This window comes from Phacochoerus africanus, chromosome 3 (assembly GCF_016906955.1).
Source record: "Phacochoerus africanus isolate WHEZ1 chromosome 3, ROS_Pafr_v1, whole genome shotgun sequence".
NCBI lineage: Eukaryota > Metazoa > Chordata > Mammalia > Artiodactyla > Suidae > Phacochoerus > Phacochoerus africanus.
The window spans coordinates 67,357,932-67,385,283 of record NC_062546.1 but is presented as its reverse complement, the minus strand read 5'-3'; the positions used below and the strand labels follow the sequence as shown (position 1 = coordinate 67,385,283).

At 39.1% G+C, this 27,352-nt stretch overlaps 1 protein-coding gene across 2 annotated transcripts in view; it reads left to right on the top strand.

Moving 5' to 3' along the window:
• LYPD6B (LY6/PLAUR domain containing 6B) overlaps positions 1–26,231 on the top strand; it is a 221,993-nt gene extending 195,762 nt beyond the window's left edge. For both annotated transcript variants that reach the window (XM_047771963.1, XM_047771964.1), the window contains exons 3-6: positions 10,869–11,020; positions 14,790–14,888; positions 18,472–18,602; positions 25,502–26,231. In XM_047771963.1, the coding sequence (XP_047627919.1) occupies positions 10,906–11,020; positions 14,790–14,888; positions 18,472–18,602; positions 25,502–25,666 (510 nt within the window). In that variant the 5' untranslated portion in view covers positions 10,869–10,905 and the 3' untranslated portion in view covers positions 25,667–26,231. The remainder of the gene's footprint in view (positions 1–10,868; positions 11,021–14,789; positions 14,889–18,471; positions 18,603–25,501) is intronic.
• The last annotated feature ends 1,121 nt before the right edge of the window (positions 26,232–27,352 follow it).

Genomic DNA, 27,352 nt, shown 5'->3' with positions numbered 1-27,352 from the left:
AGAGCAAGTGACATGTTATAACTTTGTTATATATGCAGAATGTAGAAATTTTTTATTAGGATTGCTTTTATAAGCTTGTCAGCTTCCAGAGAGTGCTTTGAATAATTTGCTCTGGATTTTGTGACTATGCAAAAGTCAATATGATACTCTTTTGCCCTTGCATGTAGTTTGTTGTTGGTTTTAAAATGCCCTCTTATTTCAGAATGATACCAATGAACATGTTCTTGTATAACACATTTTTAGATATAGAATCAAGTAGAATTTGAGCTAGTGTTATCAGCAATGGTCAGTGGCTTAAAGCCTCAGGATGGAAGAAAGACAGTAGGACCAATGCGTAGTAACAGTTCTGCATCCTAAAGCTTCCCTAATTGAGAGGTAACCAGGCAGGCACCGAAAGCAGCTGACAAGATTGGTAACACAGTACCTTAAACAGAGTTCTGGAGACATTTTTATCACTGGGCATATGGCTCTTAAGTATTTAATTCATTGAATGAGATGCGTGTATGTATGTGTATATTATGTGCATATACACAGACACATAGCCAAATGAACTTATTTAAGACTGCTGCTTCAGTATAGACATTCCACCATATTAGAATACATACAGAGAGACCCAAATGAGAAATGTATCTGTATACACACTTCATTTTTATGTTCACTTTTCTGTCAGCTGAGACTAAATGAAGTCAGACGTGCTAGCCATCACGCCTTTGACTCTGAAAGCTCTGTTTTCTCAGCTGTGCACTGTATGCCGTGTGTTAGAAAATGCATCCTGGGGATGACACGCCTCCACTCAGCCAGTTTGAAATAATGGGTCCTTAGCCAGCTGTTGGACATTTCAGCCCAGATTTCTATTATGAGAGGTTTGATTGGTTATTAAAAGAAATGAGTTCAGTACAGCAAGTGACGACCGGGAATATAAAAACGTCTTCCATGCCCAGCCTATGCTGCCACTCCGTTTATATATCCACACAGTTCTGCCAGTGAAATCGCCTGTCAACAGCACCAAACACCTGCGTGCCTGCAGCTCCCCTGCAGAACTTCTGTCCAGTTATTATATCTTCCTCACAAATTTAAAAACACCCCTCTCCCATGGAAAAGAAAATGATATCCCTTACTTGCTTGCCTGACAGCAGAAATATCTTTGTAAAATTACCTCTTAATATTATGCCCTTGGTTTTCGTTTTTGTGTTTGTTATTTTTTAAGAAATGGCCAAATAAGTGATGCATCTGGAGCTCTTCAAAAAAAAAATTTGGGGCATTATCCATATGTTGTTTGGTGGTCTCCATGTAAAAATGCATAGGGCCCATTAATTTGAGAATTAAGTATCAGGGAAAGTTTCTTTTAACAAAGAATGGGAACATGTGTCTCACTTGACTCTAAGGAAGTACAGAGCAAAGGGTAACCCAAAGCAGAGGGACAGCATTCATGGATCTTCATTATTCTCTCATGCTGTATGGTTTTTACTTCATATTTTGGGGATATTCATGCATAAGTGACTTTGCGTAAGCCTTCCGAAAAATCACTTATGGAAGTAAACTGGGTAAAAATTGTTCCACCTATGTGAAGATACTCTCAAATTTGATTAACTAACATTTTTATTAGGTTCTTACCATTTTTTCCCTTTTTTCCCCCTTTTAAAAATATTTTTATTTTTTACCTGCATCATATGGAAGTTCCTAGGCTAGGTGTCCAATCGGAGCTACAGCTGCTGGCCTATACCATAGCACTGCAATGCCAGATCCGAGCTACATCTACAACCTACACAACAGCTCATGGCAATGCTGTATCCTTAGCCCACTGAGCAAGTCTAGGGACTGAACCTGCATCCTCACAAGCACTATGTCGGGCTCTTAACCCATTTAGCCACAACGGATACTCTGGTTCCTAACATTTGTCCAAATACTTCAACAAAATGTAACCAATTTTGATTCCGTTAAAAAGAAGTCCAGTTTCCACTTCCTAAACATTTAAGCTTTTAAATTTTGTGCATGTGGAGTTTTTACCTCTTACTCCTCCAGTGTTATAGAAAGCCTTCTCAAAAGGATGTAAAATTATATCTTTGACGAAAATGCAGCTGAAAAGCTATTACTTTGGAAGTGTCTTTTAGCTTTTCCTTTAAGTCACATTTAAAAAGCTGTCTGTAAAACTGATTAGACTGTTTCATCACCCAAATAACACACTTAGGGTCCTGTATTAATTCATGATTAGATTTAAAATTGATCTGCGTAATGACATTATTTTAAGGTTAGCACTATTTTAGACACTATGTTGTATCATGTTGCATGTAGCAGAAAAACTAACTTTAGCACTGCAAAATGTATAGTTTTATGTTTAGAAATGAGATACTCAGTTCTATAAGTTTTTGATCCTGTGCTTGATGAGATTTTTTTCTATAGTATGATGTCATCTGCATATAATGACAATTTTACCTCTCCCCTTCTAATTTGGATAGTTTCTAGAGTAAAACAAAGTGATCCAGTTATACATACATATTCTTTCATGTTCTTTTCCATTATGGTTTATCGCAGAATATTGAATATAGTTCCCTGTGCTATACAGTAGGACCTCATTGTTTATTTTCTTTATAGTAGTTTGTATCTGCTAATCCCATATGCCTTATTTCTTTTTCTTGTCTGGTTGCTCTGGCTAGGACTTCCAATACTATAGTGAATAGACGTGGTGAGAGTGGGCATCCTTGTCTTTTTCCAGGTTTTAGTGGGAAGGCTTTCAGCTTTTTACCATTGAGTATTATGTTGGCTGTGGGTTTGTCATAAATAGCTTTAATATGTTGAGATATGTTCCCTCTCTATCTACTATGGTGATAGTTCTTATCCTGAATGAGTGTTGAATTTTATCAAATGCTTTTTTGGCATTTCTTGAGATGATCATTTGGTTTTTGTTTTTTCTTTTGTTGATGTGGTATATCACATTGATTTATATATGTTGAACCTTCCTTGTGATCCTGGGATGAACCCAACTTGATCTTGGTGTATGATCTTGTTTTATGTGTTGTTCAATTTGGCTTGCTAATATTTTGTTGAGAATTTCTGCATCTTTATTTATCAAAGATAATGTGATTTCTTTGTAATTTTCTTTTTTGGTATTGTCTTTGGTTTTAGTATCAAAGTGATGGTGCCTACATAGAATAACTTTGTGAATACCCTCTCCTTTTCAGTCTTTTGGAAGAGTTTGAGAAGGATCAGTGTAAGTTCTTCTTTGTATGTTTGGTAGTATTTTCCAGTGAGACCATCTACTCCTGGATTTCTGTTTGCAGGGTTTTTTTGTGTGTGTGTTTGTCTTTGTTTTTTTGTCTTTTGTCTTTTTAGGGCTGCACTCGCAGCCTATGGAAGTTCCCAGGCTAGGGGTTGAATCAGAGCTGCCAGCCACAGCCCCAGCAATGCGGGGTCTGAGCCAAGTCTGTGACCTACACCACAGCTCATGGCAATGCCATATCCTTAACCCACTAAGCAAGGCCAGGGATCAAACCGAGTATCCATGAGTGTCCTCATGGATACTAGTTGGGTTCGTTAACCACTGAGCCATGAAGGGAACTCCTGTAGAGAGGTTTTTTTTTCCCCTTTATATATATATATTTTTTTTTTCTTTTTCTACTGCACAGCATGGACCCAGTTACACATACATGTATATACATTTTTTCTCACATTATGTGTTCCATGATAATTGACTAAACAGAGTTCCTGAGAGTTTTTTTTTTTTAAATTACAGATTCACTTTCACTTCTAGTGATAAGTCTGTTCAAATTTTTTTTTTTGGTTCAGTTTTGGTGGGTGGTATATTTCTAGAAACTTGTCTGTTTCTTCTAGGTTGCCCAGTTTGTTGGGATAGAGTGGTTCATATTATTCTATTTTTTTTTTTTTTTGTATTTCTGTGGTATCAATTGTTGTTTCTCCTCTTTCATTTCTTACTTATTTGCATCCTCTTTCTCTTCTTGGTGAGCCTGCCCAGTGATTTATCAAGTTTGTTTACACTTTCAAAGAACCAGCTGTTTTATTTTATTCTATTGTGTTTAACCTCTGTTTTATTTATTTTCTCTCTGATCTTTATTATTTCTTTCCTAATGCTGACTTTAGATTTTGTTTGTTCTTCTTTTTCTGATTCTTATAGGTGTCAGGTTAAGGTGCTGATTTGAGATTTTTTTTTTTAGGCAGTCTTATATTCTAATGAACTCTCCACTAAGAACTCCTTTTGGTATCCAATTGATTTTATATGGCTGTGTTTTCATTGTCCTTTGTTTCAAGTTTTTTTTTTTTAATTTTCTTTTTATGACTGCACCTGTTGCATATGAAAGATCACAGGGGTAGGGGTCAGATCAGAGCTGCAGCTGCAGGTCTGTGCCACAGCCACAACAACACTGGATCTAGATCTGAGCTGCATCTGTGACCTATATAACTAAATATAGAATCAGAATTTTTTCTAGTTTTTTTTGGCTTTTGGCTCTAAAGCTCATTGTTCACCCCGCCCCCATCAAAGATGATTGTATTAACTCCTGGAAGTTACAGCTCACTAGTGGTCACATTAACTTTTTGTCTCCAATAATGTATTATTGCACAGGGACTGTGTCTGTCTTATTCACTATTCACTAAATGCTTAGCACAGTGTCTCATGTGAATGCATGGCTTTTAATCATGCTGCTTTCAAGATTTGAACAAGCTGTAATCAGAGGCTGAATCATGATTCTATTTTCCCCTATTGAATGTTGTTATGCAAAAGTAAAAATCCATGGTACTCCATGGAGATGTTGTATTTTCAGATAAAGATGATAGATTGATCATAAGCCAAACTTCTCATATTTTACTCCAGGCACATAGAAATGTTGAATTCAATATTTTAGATTAAAATTGAGCATGACCAGAAACAGAGAACCTGTGGAGAAAGTTACAAGCTGAGCCTTAGGAACTGGGCTCTCTGCCCAGGTGAAGCTGGACTGAAACCTCAGTTCCCCTCAAGGAAGAGAGGTAGAACAGAGTCTCAGCCTAGGTTCCATGAATGAATTTCCTGAATTGAATAGGAACCATGGTATTCCCATTGGCCAACCTCCCCTAATAGCCAGAAACAAGTAGAACCACCTTGTGGTAGATGGTTACGTTTTTTGGCAAATTTCTCCTTTTGAAAGGAGTGTCTTCATCTTCTCCAGTCTTTCTGAGTAAAATTCCAGTACTAATTTTGAATTTCCTCTTTGCCTTCTGTCCTTTTAACAAGGGAAACCAGGCCTATTAAACTTTGTCATTAAAGCATCTTGTTGCAGGATAAGTGATGCTTACAGGAAGGTGTAAATGCGAGTGTTGATAAGCATGTTGTACTTAGTAGAGCTGCTCCCCTTAAATTATCTATTTTATTTGTTTTATTGGCAGTTAAGCTTGGCCTAGTGCTTGCTGACTCATTTTTAGCAATTGTATAAGAAGTGCCAGTATTTACCACCTCTGCTTGGTCTCTTCTGTTTCAGATCTCATTTTTAATCCCATCATTTCTCTATCATCTTTGGATGTTCTGTTGGCTCACTACTGCCCACACCCTTTGTCTTACTTGCTAAAAAGGTGCTCCTTATAGGTTATAGCTAATGATATTTGTTCCATTCTAAAATATATGTGTTGAATGTGGGTGTAGGGAATATAAAAAGTAATATAGGTCCCTTTCCTACCTCAAAAGAGCTTGAGGTCAAGGATCTGCTACCTCCTGAGGCCCATATGTTCCCCAAGGAAGCTTAATGCCACATATAGGATGAGGTGATGACCATGGCTCATACTTGGGAAATAATCCTGTTTCTGGACCAGATGTCACACAGGTCCTTTACTCTGGGCAGTAATGGGCCAAAGTTTTCTGTGGGGTTTCTTAATGTATGAATCTGGCTGCCTGCCATTCCCTAGAATGTCTACAAGTGGCCTATCCCTGTTGTATCCCTACAAATGTGTCTTACAAAAATCTCTTCCCTCTCTTGGCAAAGAAGCACACTGCTGGTGTTCCGTGGTGGCCTAGCAGTTATAGGATCTGGTGTTGTCACTGCCGTGGTGCAGGTTTGATCCCTGACCCAGGAACTTCCACATGCCATGGGTATAGCCAAAAAAAAGAGGGATGGTGGATGGCACGCTGCATTCTGGAACAAGAATTAAACATTAATATACTTTCTAAAGCGAGGACTTATAAAAAAAAGACCAGCACCATAGGTGAGGAGCTTCTGACAAGGCTTACTCTCTGGGAAAGCTGGATGATGGTAATGAGCTGTGTCTGGGGAAGAGCTGTCTCTAAGTTTGAAAAGCATGGCCCAGATACCTAATGTATATGTGGAGCTTTCTTAGATGTTTTCTTATTTTAACACTAAGTTACAGGAAGTTGAATCATAATGGCTATATTCTGGCTCAGTAAGCAGTTGTTTTTAACCATTGTCAGTCTCAGATTTCTTGAGACTAACCCAGGGGGAAAATATATATGGCACAAAATTTTGCAAATAACCTTATAAAACTTACAGATCCCCCCCTCTCCCATAGGAAGAATTTTGCTCTGTGTGATGGTCCTGGAGAAAGTACCAGAATGGTTTAGTCTAACTTGCATTAAACATTTTTTTTTCCTTCTGGAGCAGAACACAAGATCTGCTATAAGCTTGTTCTGCAAGAAGATTGCAACAGGAGCTTACTCAGCAATCTCAGCAGATAACTTTTAGTTCAGAGTCTCTGTGAGATGATTCCAAATGTAAGACAACTTTCAGATCCTATAATTTAGTCATTTGCTTTTTCATTATCCTAATGTCTTTTGGTTGTGAAAAATAAAAGTCATGTAAACACAAACCTATACACTGAAAAGTAGATAGAGATAAATATAGGTGTTTGGGAGACAAGAAGTATGTAGGAATCGATTACAAAGAATGCTCTGAAAATATGAGACATTGTTATTAAGTGCTTTCCTTATTTGACAGGTAAAACCTTTGCAGTTTTGGAGAATTTTGATAGAATAAGGTTATGCTGTTTCAGTTAAAAAATGGACATGAAAATACATCTCATCTACATGGAAGCAATATTCTTGAGGTCTACCTTTCACTGGTATTCATTCAACTTCATAGGCTTGAACAAGCTGTCCAGACCTGTTTTGAGGGATGCTGTGGCCATGTGCTAGGATCTTTGCACTGCCCCTGAACCCCCATCCTTGGTTATATAGTAGTAATGAGACAGCATTCCCTACAGTGCTCTTTCCAGGAAAGGAGAAACCAAAACACAAGTCTAATTGTTGGGTTTATTGTTCATTCAGCTGTTTTTAAGTCTCTTGTCATCCTTCCGGAAGAACTTGTAGTGTATCTGAGTTCTGGATTCCTCTATGTTCAATTAATTGCATTCCTTTCTTCCTGGAGCCTGAAATAAGGCTGAGTGTGGGACCAATTACTACTCTTTGGAGATGAGGCTTTCTTGTTATTTCTCAAAGCTAAATAATCTAAACAATTTCTTTAATTTGCTGGATCTGAAGTCCTGCCATGGCTTATTAAGTGCCTGTGTGGTCTGTTCCCCCCTCTGTTTGCTCCAGTTCCACTGGCTGCTGAGTTCCTGCAATGCAGCGTACTTCTTCCCATCTGAGGTCTTTGGTTTCTTTTCCCTTGAGTCTTTGCTTGGATGCTTTCTTCTCAACATTTAATTCATCTGTTCACATGTCACCTACTCAGGTATATGGGCACCCCATATATGTAAAGCAGCTCCTCTTATTTACCAATGTCACCTTACTGTGTTTCATCCATAGGATTTATGACAATCTGAAATTATAGGTTTTTTTCCATATTTATTTCCTGTCTTCTCTCTCAAATGCAAACTGCCTGAGAACAGAGATGTTGTTGGGGATTTAGTGATAAAAATGTCTGTCATGTCTTGGTGTCAGTAATGGTATGTTGGAGAGGGAATGGCCTTTTGGCTGAGATTTCATGAGGAAATTCAGGGGTTCTGACTTATGAGTGCAAAGTGTTCAGGATTTGTTCATAGTAGTAAATACTTAAAAATTAGCAAAATGGTGAGCAAAAAGCTAATTAGATAGTTCAAGTGCTTTATATGTATTAACTAATTTGATTCCTACAACCCTATGAAGTTGGTCTTATTGTTATTACTCTCATTTTATAGATGGTACAGGGAGGTTAAGGATCTTACATGAAGCTACGCAGATAATAGTTTTGGAGACAGGAACTTGAGCCAGTGCTTTATATGCTTTAACTAATTTAATTCCTACAACCCTATGAAGTTGGTCTTATTGTTATTACTCTCATTTTATAGATGGTACAGAGAGGTTAAGGATCTTGCATGAAGCTACGCAGATAGTAGTTTTGGAGACAGGAACTTGAGCCAGTGCTTTATATGCTTTAACTAATTTAATTCCCACAACCCTATGAAGTTGGTCTTATTGTTATTACTCTCATTTTATAGATGGTACAGGGAGGTTAAGGATCTTGCATGAAGCTACGCAGATAGTAGTTCTGGAGACAAGAACTTGAGCCAGTGCTCTTTACTACCAAATAGAAAGTGCTTGATACAGCTTTAACCATGTGCCCAGCACTGGCTGGGTACTTTGTATGCATGGTGTCTTTCAGTCCTCACTGCCACACTATGAAGTAGGAACTGTCATTATGCCTGATCTGCAGATGAGGAAGCTAAGGCTTGGAAAGCTTAAGCAACTTGTCTCAAGTTCCAGAGTCACATAGTGATACAGAAGGGACTTAAATGTAGATAATATGAAGTCTGTGATTTAGGCATCCTCTCCATATTACAAGAACACCTATGGATTTCTCTTTGAACATAGTCATTGTGAGCTTTATGAGAGAGGAATTAGTGTCCTGAACTCAAAATGTCTTCACTGGTATAAAGAAAGGGTATTCATTACTTGGCTACAGACTCATAATGAATATGGAAAAGTCCAACTCACAGGAAGGAACAGAAGCAGAATTTGTGTCAGTATAACCACTTGTCTGTAACGAATAACATAGCTGGTCCAATGTTCATTTCTTTCGAAAGAGCTTAATTATAGGATTTAGAAACCTGCTAACTGTGAAAGGTCAATTTTGGCTTCTAAAATAAACAAGGGTAGAATTATATATATATTTGTATCACTAGGTCAGATGCTTTACTGAGCTGAAAAGCAGTTTACAAAGATTAAAAACTATTGTTTTGTGAAACTTTAAAAACTTGCAACTTTTTTTTTTCACACTGAGACCTCCCTTAAGGACTCAGTTCTGTTTGGCAAAAGCCATCGGGTATGATGTCATGGGTACATTTTGTCTAATACTCACTCTTTCTCTCCAGGCAGGCAGGCAGGCAGGCAGGCAGGCAGGCAGGCATTATTAACCACACAGGCAAAACCAGCATACTCACAACACTAGAGGGGGACATAAAAATCGCTAGAATTCACACATTGTTTTTCTAGCTTCAAACAAAATATCCATGTGAAGGATTATGCTTGGTTCTCATCACAGTTCAGCAGTCATGAACCTGACTAGTATCCATGAGGACATGGGTTCAATCCCTGGCCTCACTTCGTGGGTTAAGGGTCCAGCTTTGCTATAAGCTGTGGTATAGGTCACAGACGAGGCTTGGATCCCATGTTGCTGTGGTTACAGCTCTGATTCAACCCCTTCCATATGCCACAAATGTGGCCCTAAAAAGACCCCCCAAAAATTATGCTTGGATATGTGGAGATAAAACTTTAGCAGACTTCCAAAGCCCACTGAGACCAATTGATTCAGCAGGTAGAAAAGGGTTCAACAATATTGGCTAAACCCAAAGATTTATCATTTCCACAGCACTTGTATTACAGGTGCTCTTACACACACAATCCTGCATGATCCTACTCAAGCCTCTATTTGATGCTCACAATTAGCCAAATGTGTGGGCAGAGCAGATGTTATTAAGCCACTTTACAGATGAGGAAATTGAGGCTAATAGAGTTTAAAGAGCTTGCTCAAGGTGAGCACTAATAAATAGCAGAGCCAGTATCTGAACCAAAGTTTTTGAACCCAAGTTATGTGCTTTTTCTGCTGCCTACATTTCCCCCTTGTTAAAGAGGACCTATCAGTGATGATACAGGTTCTGAGCATTGCTCTTGAAAATTTCCTTACTAGCAGGTCTGCTTCTAGGGGGTAGGACCTATAGGGCTTAAGATGTGGCTTAAGATGTAGCTCTTTCTCAGTGCTGCTCCACCCTGCTGACTTTAAGTCAATGAAAAGGATGAGCAGTATCTGTGGGTCAGGACTAACATTACGTATATGGTTTTCAGCTTTTCAAACAACTGTTATTCTGCTTCCCCAAGAATCCTCCTGGCAGTTTCTCCTTGCTCCCACTGTGACAGAAACAGGTGGGGATAGCATTTCACCGTGACTCATGTTATTTTCTCACTGTCTATGTGCTCTGGGATCCAGCAGAGACTGTTTCTCAAACTCACTGTTTATTTTACCCACTCCTTCCTACTGCTTCAACTTCTATTGTTTCTTTCAAGTTTTTAAAGAGTTGCAAAATATATCAAATATATACTCAGGGAATGGGATTTCAGATAGGTGGTTCAGTAACTTCAGCTGAACCTGCTTCCCAACATAGTTACTAAAAGATTAGGATGGGATGGGTGCAGGTGGGCCAGTGCTGCTGCATGACCTCCTGGAATTGCGAGGCCACTGGGTGTCCTACAGAGTCCAGAGGCTTGACCAGGAGGAGGCAGGGATTGCTTAACTTTCATCAGATCAGGAAGAATGCAGTTAACTCACAGGTGCTGGCCCTACTGAACAAGTAGATGGTTTAATATATTTGAATAATCGAGTTTTCCAAACAGAAGTAAAGCATACTCCTAGTGACGTGTAAAATCCAAATAAACTCAACCAAGTTTCTCTTCACTCTAGGGAGACGAATTTTGGACTTTCCCACACCCAGGTCAGAATGCTGCTCCTCTGTCATGCCCTCGCTGTAGCCATGGTCCAGACCTTTATCTTCTCAGAAAACTGGGCATTTGCCAAGAACATCAACTTCTATAATGTTCGACCTCCTCTGGATCGTAAGTAAAAGTTGCAGTCCTCATCTGTGACAAGGGGTCAGAGTAACTGTTTGAAGTCCCTTTTGCCACCTATTGTAACTTAGCCTTTTGGGTTTATACTCAGAATAAATCAGAAAGCCTTCACTCCTCCTGTGAGTAAGCGTAATACATGGGGACAGAAACTTTCTCCATTTCTTTAAAATGGTTTGGATTCCTGCTAAAGTCTCAAAAGGGTTATTATTTGAAATAATCTTTTGAACACTGTTCCTAAGAATGGCTTAGCAGGGGGAATCCAGCATTCTTTGTTGACCTCTTCCTTAGATAAAGATATTGACTGTAGGATGTTAGTTTATACATAAGTTATATAGCCTTTGCAATGGCCATTAACAATTTTGAAAACAGATTTGCATGTTTATTTGAAGGGGAATACTACTTCGATTTACATTAGTATCACACACAGTCACTATTAGAAAAAGCTACCACAACTCAGCTTTTCCACTATTACATGGGGAGTTCCCGTCGTGGCGCAGTGGTTAACGAATCTGACTAGGAACCATGAGGTCGCGGGTTCGATCCCTGCCCTTGCTCAGTGGGTTAACGATCCGGTGTTGCCTCGGATCCCGCGTTGCTGTGGCTCTGGCGTAGGCCAATGGCTACAGGTCCGATTCAACCCCTAGCCTGGGAACCTCCATATGCCGCGGGAGCGGCCCAAGAAATAGCAACAACAACAACAAAAGACAAAAGACAAAAAAAAAAAAAATACCTGTAGATGAGTTCCCGTTGTGGCTCAGTGGTTAACGAATCCAACTAGGAACCATGAGGTTGCAGTTTCGGTTCTTGGCCTTGCTCTGCTCAGTGGGTTAAGGATCCGGTGTTGCCCTGAACTGTGCTGTAGGTCACAGACTCGGTTTGGATCTGGTGTTGCTGTGGCTCTGGTGTAGACTGGCAGCTACAGCTCCAATTAGACCCCTAGCCTTGGGAATCTCCATATGCTGTGGGTGTGGCCCCAGGAAAGACAAAAAGACAAAAAAAATTATGTAAAGAATAAATATTTTATATGAATGTGTATGTGTATATGTGCTTGTGTTATATAGCTATATATGTATCATCTCCCCTCCTTTCTCTCTCTTCAGACAAGTAAAACTTCTCTGATATATGAGAATTTGTTATAAATAAAAATGTAAAAATTATTTGGTAGAAATGCGAATGCCAGTGGTTCCCACACCTGGAAGAGTATCGGCATCACAATAAAAGCCTTTTAAAACTACATACTCCTGATCCCTTCTCCAGAGATTCAGCAGTCAGGAGAGTGGGATGCAGGATATTTTTTTCTCTTTTCTCCCTCTTCCTAAAAATGCTCTCCTGATGCTGTTGATGCACAGCCAGGTTTGGAAACTACTATCCTTTTGCTTTTTAGGAATGCACATGCAGCTAGGGGTCGAATTGGAGCTGTAGCTGCCAGCCTATGCCACAGCAAAGAGGGGATCTGAAGTGTGTCTGGAACCTACACCACAGCTCAGGGCAATGCCAGATCCTTAACCCACTGAGTGAGGCCAGGGATCAAACCTGCATCCCTTTGGATACTAGTTGGGTTCATTACTGCTGAGCCACAACAGGAATTCCCATGGAAACTACTGTCTTTTTATATAGTAATACTATATAGACTTCATTTACAAGTAATATATAGTGATCTATATGATTACTATGATTACTGTTCTGCACTTTGTTATAGACATTAGCGTGTGTGAATACATATGTACTAAAAGACATATACATATACACAAGTATGCCGATATGTCAACTATCATTTATTACAAATTTCTAAATTGGTAGTGATTGTTTAATGATAGCTTAAATGGCATGGCATAGTTTTCATAATATCTATATTGACAAATTTTGAGCTTTTTAAGCTTAGTGCAATTTTATGGTGAGGAAAATTACAGAGGAAAAAATGATATTTGATATTATAGAAAATTAAATTTCAGAGACAAAAATATGTAAAATAAAATTTATTCATAATCCAAAGATTCAAAATGAGCTCTTTTTTAAAAAAAAAATACATTTGATCCTTGAACAATGCAGGTTTGATCTGCCTACGTCCAGTTATATGTGGATATTTTTAAAAAATTGAATACTCTAAATAGTGCTACGTGGTCTGTAGAGGGACATATGGAGAGCTATAAATTACAGGAGGATTTTCAACTACATGGAAGGCTGGTCTCCCTAACCCCCACATTATTTAAGGGTTAACTGTATTTCCTCCTACTCTTTTTTTCTAAGTATATTAAATATGTGACATACTGTTAGTTATGTCACAAATTTAATTTTGTAGTAGCATTTATTCCTTTACATTGTATTTTGAGTATTTTCCCATGACTTTGAAATTATTTTAATGTCTCAGACTCAACAGTATTTACTCATATAACTGGCTGAAACTTTACTGTTACCCCAAGCTTCATATAAGCTAAGTGTTAATGCTTCATTGAAAATCTTTTTAAATGCATTTTCCTCTTCAATTGGCTAATGACTTTACCAGAATCACTAAATCATAAAGGCTGTGCCAATTTATTCATTAATTATTCACTCCCTAACATTGAGTTTCAGGTTTTTTTTTTTTAAACTATAATGAATTAGGTGAAAATGGAGTTTGTTATTTATTTACCTACCTAATTCACTTTTTTTTTGCATAGGCATAATTGCAATATATTTGCTATAACTAACTTGGTGCCCCCTGAACTTTTAGCTTTTGATATTTTGCTCTCGTTTTATATGTGGATATACATCCTCCCCTGTATATGGAATACCTGCTGCTTCTTAATTATCATCTCAACTTGTGGTCAGATTAGTAGGATGGTTTGGGTTACCTTGATCTTCATCTGTTTCATTCTCCAAAAATAGGGGAATTGAAAGTTTCACGCAGGGCTTTATATTCTGGTCCATCGAGAAACATCAGATTTATTCTACTTTTGACTTCTTGCCCAACAAAATACAAAGCAGAAACAACATAAAGACAAAAAGAGCATACTAGTTGCTCTCAAGTCCAGACAGTCAGCAGCTCATAATTCTTCCTTTCTTTAACATTCTTGCCTGAGTACAAGGGCCTGAGAATTACTATCATCCTTATATTCAAATGTTACATTCCTAGTTGAGGTCTAATGTTGGGATAATTGACATATATCAAATGGGATTACTTGTTTGAAGGTAAGTATAGCTGTAATGCAAGTACATATGGATGAAAATCAACATGGTTTGATGTGCCAGGGACTCTACTAGATATTTTTCTTGCAACCTCCTGTTTAATCTTTACTATTCCTCTGAAAGTCACAGGGGTAAACTGTTACTATTACTATAAAAATTATTTCTTAGAGGTTGAAAGTCATGCAGCTGATTAGTGAGAAGGGCAGAATTTAAGCTCTTAAATTAATCTGACTCCAGTTCTTTTCAGGGCCAGTATGACATCAAAGTATTGGTTCCTATACTGCCACCACCCTTGCCCATCCCCTTAACCCTCATTTATTCTTAACTTGTAAATTAGAACAAAAACAATGGATACTTCCAAGTGGCTTATGGAATCCTTCTCATTATTCAATAGGAAATATTTAAAGAAGAGGGAATAAAGAAAATGCCCCAAAGTCTAGCAGTTAAGCCTAGCTCCATAGAAACAGAAATTGTCAGAATGATGACTTGTAAATTTCATTTGATCTATTAAAGGTTGCTAATTTTGTGTCATATTTAATGTTTGAAATTTGTCTTTTTTAACCATATTGTTTCCCTTTGCATTTTTTTAAAGCTACACCATTTCCAAACAGCTTCAAGTGTTTTACCTGTGAAAATGCGGGGGATAATTATAACTGCAATCGATGGGCAGAAGACAAATGGTGCCCACAAAGTAAGTGTGCTAAGTTTGGAGGACTCTTTTGTGATCCAACCTCATTTAGATCCCTCCTGACTGGCCTTGAGCAGATAGGTCCTACATGATGAGATTAGCAGACTAAATAGGTTGATAGTGTCCCATAGAAATCAGAGATTTTTTTGACAAGACTATCCAGCCATCAGACTACTCTGAGAATACATGGAAACTGGTGGCACAGCCCCTTTTGTAGCTGTGTGCACCTTGAGGAAGAATGTCTTAAATAGTGTTTACAAGAGAGAACAAATAGACCACAACATTGACTAAGAAATTACAAGAATGTAAAAAATGCTTGATGATACCTCTAGGAAAGTCCCACTTACTGGCTAAAGCAAAGGAAGTTTTCTGTACTCTCAACATACTCAAGATGCTTTGGCAACTCATGTATTTGCCAAAATTCGAGCATCATTTTAGTTTAGTTTCCTGATAGATCCCCAGTGTCTAATCCAGTACCTGGCCCATATTAGGTTCTAAGTAAATGTTGACAGAATGAATGGATGCCTTTGACTAGGTAGTCAGGAAATCTTCTGAGGGTTATACATTTGAACTTGACCAAAACAAGTCAGCTATGTGGGAATAAGAGCATGACAGAAAGAGGCAACAGCAAAGGCTGCAAAGATGCAAGATTTGGCTTCTTCAGTGAACAGGAAGAAGGCTGGCCAGTGAGGCTTAGGGGAGATAGAGAAAGGATCTGATGGTGATAAGGACTGGGACATGTAGCATCTTCTTTTTTCTGATAAGGAAAAATGTGATGGGAAAGTACACACATGTGATGCTTAAGCTTTGGAGTAAAGCAGCTAGGTGTGTTCTGAAACATTGCTCTGGTTTCTATGCGCAGAATGAATGGCTGGGGACAAGAGAAGGGAACACCCAGCAGGGACTTTCATTGTCTTTGAGCAGGAGAAGATGGTGGTAAGGATATGGGGGGCAAGAAGTTGAACCATTGAATACATACAGACTTGGAGGTAAAGCAGACAGGATGTGCTGATGGGTGATCTGGAATTGAAAAACTCTACTTAAAACTCTAAGGATCAGCCTATTTAGATTTTAGGATGTGCTGTTTTTTAGGTTTTTAGATATAAAAGGCCAGCAAAAACAAACTCTTCCAAGCTTAGAGATAGATGACCAGTTTTGGTCTACTACTGCCTTGAATCTTTTGGAAATTCCTTTATCACATTATGACAGTAGAAGAGCCTTGCCTCTTCCAAATGATGCCAAAGTGTGGAACCAATGAAGAGTATACACTGGAGACCTCAGCTGGGCCTGAGAATCTTAGGGTGTAAAGTAGCACAAATGGGTATGATATCGACACATGGTATTTTTCATAGGTTTATAGTTCTGAAGCGTGATCAAGTGAAATGTGCTGTGAGTTCATGTGTGTCCCTGCCTGTTTGCTCTTTGGGGATTTGTTTCTGTATTTTTCCCAGTTTATTTCAGTGTACTTTTCCCAGTTTATTTCAGTGTTGTCAATGTTGGTTGATGGCTGTCTTTACTAGCTTATGTCAGAAGGTGGGTATGATTCTTTAACTATGTGCTTTAAATCCCCCCCCAAAAAAAAACCTAGATGGGAAGGGTTTAGAACAGTAGATCGGGGGATCGATGTCCAAGCTGCTCTATGGCTGGCACTGTTCTTTCGAATTTTGCCAAACACTGTTCCTATAGGTCTGTTCCCACTCCAGTTTGTTATTTGTTAATGGGAACATGCAAGAGTATTTCTAGGTTTTAGAATATATCTCTGTTGAAACATGTGAGCCAAAGAGGGATGCTACAGCTTTTTGCCATCAGGAAAGTGTCAGGGAGAGGAAGGGAGGGGAAGGTCAGCTCTTCCACATCCACCCTGACAACCTGACTCATAAGGAGATGGACACAGAATGACCCTGCTTTCCAGGATATGTTATTCTACCTTCTTGTCTGTATACCAGCCAAGCCCCAAAGCTGCTAACTATCTGGGATTCTGAGACCATAATTCCTCACTTTTCAGCTTTTCATCATTGAGGGGAGTGATAGTCAACGATTTCTGGGGGCAAACAGGCCTGTGGCTATTGTTCTTTGACCTCTTGGGTTTCCTTTTCACCTACAGCTTCACTCCTATGATCTGTGGTCTGCTGGCATTGTTAAGAGAGAGTCTCTTGGTAACAGGATATGACAAGAATGACATTTCTAATTTTATTTACCCAGGCTTTTAAATGATTTGTAGGGCTGTTTTAGCATGTATGACAGTCTTTATGAACACATGCAGTGGCCAGTTGTCAATGCTTCTTTGTGTGAAGTACAAATTGAATGCCTTTCAGAACATTAAGAGGCTCCTTCCCCTCCTGAACCCCAGGCACTGTTCTTATAGCTCCCCACCCAGTTCAGTGCTGACTTTAAAGGCACAGCAGCCTTACCATGAAGAACACACACTCTGGAAAACTGCTATACAAGCATCTAACCTTCTGCCACTTTTACTCCATGACCCTAGGCAAGAAACTGTGCCTCAGTTTCTTTACCTGTGAAATGAGGGTGTTAATATGACTTATCTTAAGGCTTACTGTGTGGACTGAATGTTGTGAATACATGAAAGAAGAGTGCCTGGGTGGTGGTACTCATTTAATATGAATTTGTTATTGTTAATATTACTTAAAGCTTATAACAACCCTATCAATATGCTGCCACACTTCTTATCATCCTTTTACTAAAAAGAAAATGAGCTCGAAGGGTCTCACATGGCTTGTGACAGAGGCAGTTCCCTAAGCTTTGTGTTCTCAAATTTGGTTGAATTTTCCTCCTGCCCTCCCACCACCACCTGTTCTATGGCACTGCTGCTGTAGTCCCTCTCAGTAAACTAGGAAGTATTTCACTGGCCTGAGATGACTATAGAATAAGAGCTGCAGAACTAAAGTAGACTGTTGTATGATAGTGAATGAAATTGCTCTCTTGAAAGAACCCTAATAAGATGTGAATGAATAGTTAAAGGTATGAAGATAACTCATTGTGGGAATGAGCTAGCCATGTGGAGGTGGAGGGGACAGAGAAGATGAGAGCTAACTATAGAGGGGAAAAGATGGAACACTTTAGGGAAAAGTCAAACACATTGGGAGGATTAGAGTGTGAAAAACTAGAAGAATAACTGGAAGCACCTGCTTTTCACTCCAGTTTGCCACATGGCCTATTAGTATATAAGAAACAAATGTTGAATAATCCAACAAGAAGTGCTCTGACCTACTTCATTTTATATTGTTTCCATTTTAGAGTTAGATAACATGAATTTCTGATGGGGAGAGAGAGTAATACTGACACTTTCTTAGGACATGAACAAACCTATGGTTTTGATGAAAAGCTTGTCCAATTTTTTTTTCAACTTTGCCTGGCACCAAAGGATAAGTGCTCACTTATATTCATTTAAAAATACACATGTGCTTCAGACGCTAATGCCTGTTCAGGAGTACCACCTAGCAACCCAAGTTCATGGCCATTAAATTTCTTGCCTAGAAATTTAAGGATCATCCTGGATTGTAGTCATTTCTGAAGTTATTGTTGAAAGTTTCTTCTTTGCAAATAAATGAATTTTTTTCCTGCCTAGATACCCAATACTGTTTGACAGTACATCACTTTACCAGTCATGGAAGAAGTACATTCATCACCAAAAAGTGTGCCTCCAGAAGTGAATGTCATTTTGTTGGCTGCCACCACAGTCAAGATTCTGAACACACAGTAAGGGAGTGTGTGTGTGAGGGAGGGAGGGAGAGAGAAGTTATTGTCCTGGGGTTTCTTGCTAGTGATGGTTGGTTGTATATAGGAAATACATCCAATGTGTATATTTTGAGGAGAGACTCCTTTACACTGATGCACTGGAGATGAAAGTGAAGTTGAAGACTTTCTGTCCATCAAACAATAATATTACTAAAAATGAATGATAATTCTCAGACTCCAAAAATAGTATCTCAGGGTCTAGACCTTGGACTTTGAGAGAGTTGTCTGAAGTTAGCTCTGGAAGCCCAAGAGCAAACCATCCATGTATGAGAGGTGGGATCCAGCTCATGTGTTTTGTTTCTAGTGAGAAATCACCAGGAACACTGCACAGAGAAGCTGGTAGGTGGAAAGAAGAATGGTCATATTTTCCTTTTACAGAGGAAACCTTGTCTCACTCATTGCCTCTGCTTAGATTAGGAAGCAAGAGTCTGAAAAATTAACCCTAGCTTATTACAGTGACCTATAGATCAACTGAGTGCTTTGGAGTTCTCATTCTATCATTCTCAATGAGCATTTTACTCTTTTATATGCCTGTAATCCTAAAATGTTTGAGAAGAAATTACTTGAAATTATATTAATTTCATGAGAGCTTAGAATTTGATTTAGCCTATACATACAGAAAGTGGTCCTGACACCAGTGGCTTTTAGCTCTGGCTACCCAGGGAATCTCCTAGGGGGGTTTTACAGTCTGTTGGGGGAAAGGGAGCTCAACCCATACCAAATGAAACAGAACTTCAGGGTGAGGTTTTTGTTTTTAATTTCCCCAAGGTGATTTTAATGTGCAGCCAGGGTTGAGAACCACTGAAGTAGGTACTTTATTAAATGGCTTTCAGGATGGCTACATCAGATATAGTTTATCCCCAAAGCATCTATGAATATCTAGGTTTATCAGGTTGAGGTGTTGTACCAGGTATTATGATGGGAGGTTTTCCCTTAGTGCTGTGAGGGAGCAAGCCTTTTCACCACTAGCAAACCACTTCCTCTGTAATTATAAGAATCAGGTATTCCAAAAAAAAAGTATAGGCCAGTATCACTGCTGAACAAAAATCCTCAACAAAATATTAGCAAACCAAATCCAGTAATACATTAAAAGGATTGAACACCATGATCAAGTGGGATTTATCTCATGGATATATTAGGATTCTTCAGTATCCACAAATCAGTGTGATATACATTAACAAAGTGAAGATTAAAAACCATATGATTGGGTTGGGATCAAGATAGCTGAGGAGAAGGACATGGAGCTTACCTTCTTCCACAAACACATTAAAACAACAACAAAAACAAAAACCCATCTACCTGTAGAATGGTTTGCACATAACAACTACTGAATGCTGGCATAAGCCCTGAGAATTCCAAAAAGGGCAAGAAACCCTCCACACAACTGGGTAGAACAAAAGGGGGGAAAGAAAGGAATCAGGATGGGAGCTGTGAAAGGGAAAAATCCTCACTCTGGGAGGCCACATAACTGTTGGGAAGATCAACTGGGACAGAGGAGGAGCCTCAAAGCCTCAGAGAAAATTTCAGCAGCTGGTCTGAGGAGAGAAAAGCAGAGAGTGAGCCTCACCAACCATTGGTACCACTGCTTGGCATGTGTACCACAGCCTGAGTCATTTGGGGAGAGCCTGGATGCTGAGACTCAGGCTTTAGAGGTCAGTTCCAGGGAAAGGTCTGGGACTGGCTGTGTGGAAACAGCCTGAGTGGCTAAGGAGCAATGCACCACAGGAGGAGGCCTGGAACCACAGATCAAGATACCATTGTTGGGGAGGGTGAGAGGAGGAGGGGTGGCCTGCAATAGGAACTTCATTGTGCAAGTGCCAGTTCTCAGCAGGACACCTCTTGAGTGGGCTACAGGGGTGGGTGCAAACTGCCACAGACGTCTCAGACTCCAGAGGTGGGCACACCCTGCCACCACTGAGGGTCCTGTGAACAGGCACTGCATGTAGCCCCAGTCACTTCAGGGGTTGCTGCCGCTGAGGGCCTCGCAACAGAGCACCACTTATTTATTGCCCTCACCTCCCTGGAAACACTCTCTTGCCACTGCCAAGGGCTCTGGGCTCCACCCCCACTTCCCTAAGGGTCACCGCCACTGTGGCCCTGCAAAAAGGAGCAGCCCACTGCACCCACCTCCCCGTGGGTCCCTGACACTGCCAAGTCCCAGCGACCAGGTGGTGCCTGTTGCCCCCACCTCCCTTAAAGCATAGACACACCCCCTATCAAGGGGATAACAACCTGCACACAACTGATGAAAGAGACAGCAAGCATCCAAGCCAATAGCAGCCCCCATGCCAAAAAAAAAAAAAAAAAAGGGTTATCAAGGGATACTTCCCCATATAAAGAGCCCACCAAGACTACAGTAAATAATGGTTTTCCCTAAACTCAGAGGGTAAGAAAAATATAAGCAAAATGAAGCACAGGAACCATTCCCAGTTCAAAGAATGGGAGAATTCCCCTGAAGGAACAAACTGAGTTCAAAAAGGAGGTAATGAAAATACTGAAGGAATTAAGAATGGATATCAACATTAATGCAGGTTACTTTAAAAAGGAACTAGGAACTATAAGGAGGAGCCAAGAAAAATTAGAAAATTCATTTGCAGAGATGAAAGCTGAATTAAAGGCACTGAACAGCAGAATTAATAATGCAAAGGAACAAAAAAGTAACTTGGAAGATAGAATAATGGAAATCACCCCATCAGGACAGCAGGCAGAAAGCCAAATCAAAAAAAAAAAAAAAAAAACCCAAAAAAACAAAAACAAGAAAGCAATATGAGATCTATGGAATAATATAAAGCATGCTAATTTACACATAATAGGGGTTCTAGAAAAAAAAGAAAAGGGGATTGAAAATATACACTTGAAGAAATTATGGCTGAAAACTTCCCAAATCTAAAGAAGGAAATAGATATCCAGATATAGGAAGCACAGTGGGCCCCAAACAAGTTGAAGCCAAACAGACCTACACCAAAACATATTATAATAAAAATGGCAAAAGTTAAAGAGAGGATTCTAAAGGCAGGAAGAGAAAAACAAAGAGTTTATTATAAGATAACTCTCATAAAGCTATCAGCTGATTTCTCTACAGAAACACTACAGGCCAGAAGAGATTGGCAAGATATATTCAAAGTTCTAAAAGGAAGAATTTGCAGCCTAGAATATTCTACTCAGCAAGATTATCATTTAAAATAGGAGTAATAAAGGATTTCTCAAACACACAAAAACTCAAAGAATACAGCAATACTAAACTTATTCTAAAAGAAATACTGAAAAACCTCTTCTAAATAGGAAAGCAGTAAGAAGATACAGGATGGAGAAAATCACAGTTGGAAAGTAATCACTTATATAAGTCAAATACAGATCAAAAAGAAAAAAACTATTTGTGAAAGCGATGATAAACACAAGGAGTAACAAAGGATAAATATGAAGATGTAAAAAAGATCATCAAAATCATAAAATGTGAGGAAGCAGAGTAAGAAATATGGACCTTTTTTTTTTTAGTATGTATTTGAGCCCATATAATGATCAGTTTAGAGCAAGCAGATATAGAAAGGGGTTAATATACTTGAAAAACAGGTCAACCACACACCAAGAACAAAGAGCAGATTCACAAAAACCAAAAAGAGGAGGGCACAAGTATAAAAGGAAATCATCCAATCACAACAAGGAACAAAGGAAAAATACAGAATCAACTGGAAAACAAGGTTTAAAATGGCTATAAATACATATTTATCAATAATTACCTTAAATGTTAATGGACTGAATGCTCCAATCAAAACAGTGGCAGACTATAATAAAAAAATAAGAGCCTACAATATGCTGACTACAAGAAACCCACTTTAGGGCAAAGGACACATATAAATTGAAAGCAAGGGGATGGAAAAAGATGCTTTATGTGAATGAAATAACAGGAAATCAGGAGATGCAATACTCATATAAGACAAAATAGACTATAAAGGCTATATATATATAACATATATGTATATATAATATATGTATATATATAAACTATAAAGAAAGATAAAGGACACTATTTAATGATAAAACAATCAGTTCAACAAAAGGATTACAATCATCAATATATATGCTCCTAATATAGGAGCACCCAAATACATACAACAAATACTAACAGACTTAAAAGGACTGTTGATAGGACTACCATAAGAGTAGGAGACTTTAACACCCCACTCACATCAATGGACAGATATTCTAGACAGAAAATCAGTAAGGCAACAGAAATCCTAAATAACAAAGTAGAACAGTGAGACTTAATTGATATTTCAGGACATTACATCAAAAAAAAAAAAAAAAATCAGGGAGCTTCTGTGGTGGCGCAGCGGTTAACGAATCCGACTAGGAACCATGAGGTTGCGGGTTCGATCCCTGGCCTTGCTCAGTGGGTTAAGGATCCGGCGTTGCCATGAGCTGTGGTGTAGGTTGCAGACGCGGCTCGGATCCCGTGTTACTGTGGCTCTGGCATAGGCTGGTGGCTACAGCTCCAATTTGACCCCTAGCCTGGGAACCTCCATATGCCGCGGATGTGGCCCAAGAAATGGCAAAAAGACAAAAAAAAATCAGAATATATATTCTTTTCAAGTGCACATGGAACATTCTGTAGGATTGACCACATACTGGAGCACAAAACTAACCTCAACAAATTTAAAAATATAGAAATTATTTCAAGCATCTTCTCTGACAACAGTGGTATAAATCTAGAAATCAACCATAGGCATGAAAATGTGAAAAAAACTGACTACATGGAGACTAAACAACATGCTATTAAGAAACCAATGGGTCAATGAGGAAATCAAAAAGGAAATTAAAAAATACCTTGAGACCAACAATGAAAATATAACCATTCAAAATCTATGGGACACCACAAAAGCAGTGCTTAGAAGGAAGTTCATAGAGATATAGGCTTTCCTTAAAAAAGAAGAAAAATCTCAAATCAACAACTTAAGCTACCACCCTGAAGAATTAGAAAAAAGAAAAACAAACAAAACCTAAAGTCAGAAGAAGAAAGGAAATCATAAAGATCAGAAAAGATTCGAAAAACAATAGAAAAAAATCAATAAAATCAAGAGTTGGTTCTTTGAAAGGATAAACAAAATTGACAAACCTCTGGCCAGACCTACCAAGAAGAAAGAACCCAAACAAGAAATGAAAAAGAAAACTCAACAGATACTGAAAAAATACAAAAAGCCATAAGAGAATACTATGAACAACTGTATGCCAACAAATTTGACAAACTACAAGAAATGGACAACTTTCTAGAAACATATAGCCCACCAAAACCAAATCGAGAAGAAATAGATAATTTTGTTTTTTGCCTTTTTTTTTTATTAGGGCTGCATGTGTGGCATATGGTAATTACCAAGCTAGGGGTCGAATCTGAGCTGCAGCTGCCAGCCTACACCACAGCCACAGCCAACACTGATCCAACACCACAGCAAAGCAAGATCCAAGCAGCATCTGTAACCTTCACCTCAGCTCACGCCAACACCAAATCCTTAACCCACTGAGCAAGGCCAGGGATCAAACCTACATCCTCATGGATCATAGTCAGGGTTGTTACTGCTGAGCCATGACTGGAACTCTGAAATAGATAATTTGAACAGACTGATCACTACAAATGAAACTGAGTATGTAATTAAAAAAAAAAACCCACTCCCTACAAACAAAAGTCTAGGATGGCTTCACAAGTGAATTCTACCAAAAAATACAAAGAACTAATACCCATCCTTCTTAAACTTTTCCAAAAAGTTGAAGAAGGAACAATCCCAAAGATATCCTATGAAACCACCAAAGATACTACCAAAAAAGAAAATTATAGGCCAATATCTTTGATGAATATAAAGTTCTCAACAAAATTTTAGCTACCTGAATCCAACAATACATAAAAAAGATCATACACCATGACCAAGTGGGATTCATCCTAAATTCACAAGCATGGTTCAGTATATGCACATCAATGTCATATCTGACATTAACAGAAGAAAGTCAAAAACCACATGATCATCTCAATAGATGAAGAAAAAGCATTGGACAAAATTCAGTATCCATTTGTGATAAACTCACTGAAGTGGTCTACAGTGACATATCTCAACATACCAAAAGCCATTTATGACAAACCCACAGCTGAAAGCCTTCCTGCTAAAATCTGGAAAAAGACAAGGATGGCCACTTTCACCACTTTTATTCAACATAGTATTGGAAGAGCTAGCCACACCAGTCAGACAAAAAAGAAAAAAGAAAGAAAAGTAAAAGGTATCCAAATTGGAAGAGGTAAAATTGTCACTATATGCAAATGACATGATACTATATATAGAAAACCATAAGGACTCTGTAATAACCTATATAGGAAAAAAATGGATATATGTATAACGATTCACTTTGCTATACACCTCAAACACACCATTGTAATCAACTGTACTTCAATAACATTTAATAAAAAAATCATGTGTTAGTATAGACAGTAGTCATAATTATCTCCTAATAAGCAGAACCAAGAAAGAAAATCAATGACCAATCCAAAAGGTTCCTAGCTTTCATTTTTCAGTGTTCTCCTTACTAACCTCCAGAAGATTTGTTGACTCAGTCAAGCAATCTTATTCAGTTTCCCTTTTTCTTTCTTCTCTTGCTGATGCTCGGTTGATGCAGATAAATCACAGTTAAAATGAAAAGACTCTCAAGATAGTTTTTACTTTGTGGTCAGTAGGGGGAAGGATGCCCAAGGGTCTGGATGACTTTTAGACTGAAAACCAACTCCAATTCTGTCCTCAGAACTGAAGAAGGCTTTTGTTTCACCCTTCCTCTTCCTCCCATTATTAACTCACTCTTTCCCTCTCCCTTTCCTTTTGTAACAGGAGTGTAGGTCTTGCTGTGAAGGAATGATCTGCAATGTAGAATTACCCACCAACAACACTAACGCGGTCTTCGCAGTGATGCATGCTCAGAGGATGTCTGGCAGCAGTGCCCCCTCGCTCTACCTACCAGTGCTGGCTTGGGCCTTTATGCTGCCATTGATATGATGCCATCATTCCTGGGAGAGGCAGAGGCCAGCCCTCTGAAGCACACACTAACAACTGCATCAACAGTGAACTTTGGAGAGAAGACCAATCTTGTGCTTGAAGAATGTGCACTGAACCCCAAAGCAGAAGCCAGTTTGCTTAAGCTAAAATGCTTCTGCATGAGGCCACTGAGGAAGGGGACTTGGTGGGGACTGAGGGATTATGTGGCTTTGGCTTCTTGATCAAAGAGTCTCCATTTTTTCACTTCTGTGAGGGGGATCTTACCACCATACACAAAGGTTGCAGTAACCTGTGTTGTCCCCATCTGATGGTTCATAGAAAGGACTTCATGGCATTCTCGACTCCTTCAGGGGCTACTGGGTCAGACCTTCCCATTTCTTCGACTGGCTCAGAGCATCTCTATGAAATCTAACCCTTCTCCCGACAAGAAAGCAATTTCCCTGCCAACAATGTAGTCCATGAAAAAAATTCAACTATAGGAAGAAAACTTTCAGTTGAAAGAATATGAAACCTGTTTATAATTGTGGGGGGAAATAAAGCTTTTAAATTATGTAATGTAAAAAATGCATGCATCTCTGTTTCTTGGCTGATGTGGAGAACTCAGAGGAAACACATTAACTGGTGTCATACAGCAGGCCACTTGAAGTTATGTGCTCAGGCATCACAGGTGATATATTTTGGCTTAAAGTATAAAACTCTATGACTTTTTTTGAGGAAAGGACACTTCTTAGGATGCTAAATGCAAATTTTTTCCTGAAAAGATCAGGAAACCTCCCTGATCAAGGATGACTCCTCATCATGTAATGTACCCTCAGAAGTAGCAGCCCAAAGTCAGAGAAACTGGCAAGAATATCCTTGTCCCCACACAGTCAACTTGTCTCTGAACATCAGAGCCACCAAGAGAGCCACATGATGGGATGTTTGGTCCCCCTGGCTTCTCTTTTCCTTCCTATAACACATTTCTAGAATTTCAAACAAACAACTTCTGTTTCTAGAATCCTGGTTTCCTACCTTTACACAATGGGGTGAACTTTAAATCCTACCTTTGTACGGATAGTGAGGAGTTAATGACTGTTTGTTGTTCTTGTTAACTGAGCATCTCTCATTCGAAGCCGAGTGCTCCATAGCATCCACTGAGGATGCTGTCCTTGCCATCATGGGGGTTGGCAAACTATGGCCCATGGGCAAAATATGTCCTGCTACTCTTGGTCTATTCTGACTGCTATGACAAATGAACTGTTGACTGAGTGGCTTCAACAAAAAACATGTAATCTTCACAGTTCTGGAGGCTGGCAAGTCCAGGAGGAAGGTGCTGGCAGACCTCCTGTCTAGTGAGAGGCTTCTTCCAGGTTTGCAGATTGTGGTCTTGCACCTTCTTGGGGAAGGGAGTAAGCTCTGCTCTCTTCATCCCTTTATAAGGCTACTAATCATGTTCATGAGGGCTTCACCCACATGACCTAGTTGGCTCCCAGGGACCCCACAGCTGGATGCCATCACATCAGGGATTTAGCCTTCAGCATAGGAAAGTGGGGAAAACATGAATACTCAGTCCAGAGCAACCACATATTTTTGTGAGCATAGTTTTACTGGAACACAGCCATGCCTATTCGTTTATTTGTTGTCTGTAGCTTCTTTTGTGCCACCACAGCAAGGATCAGTAGATGCAGCAGTGAGTGTGTGGCCTAT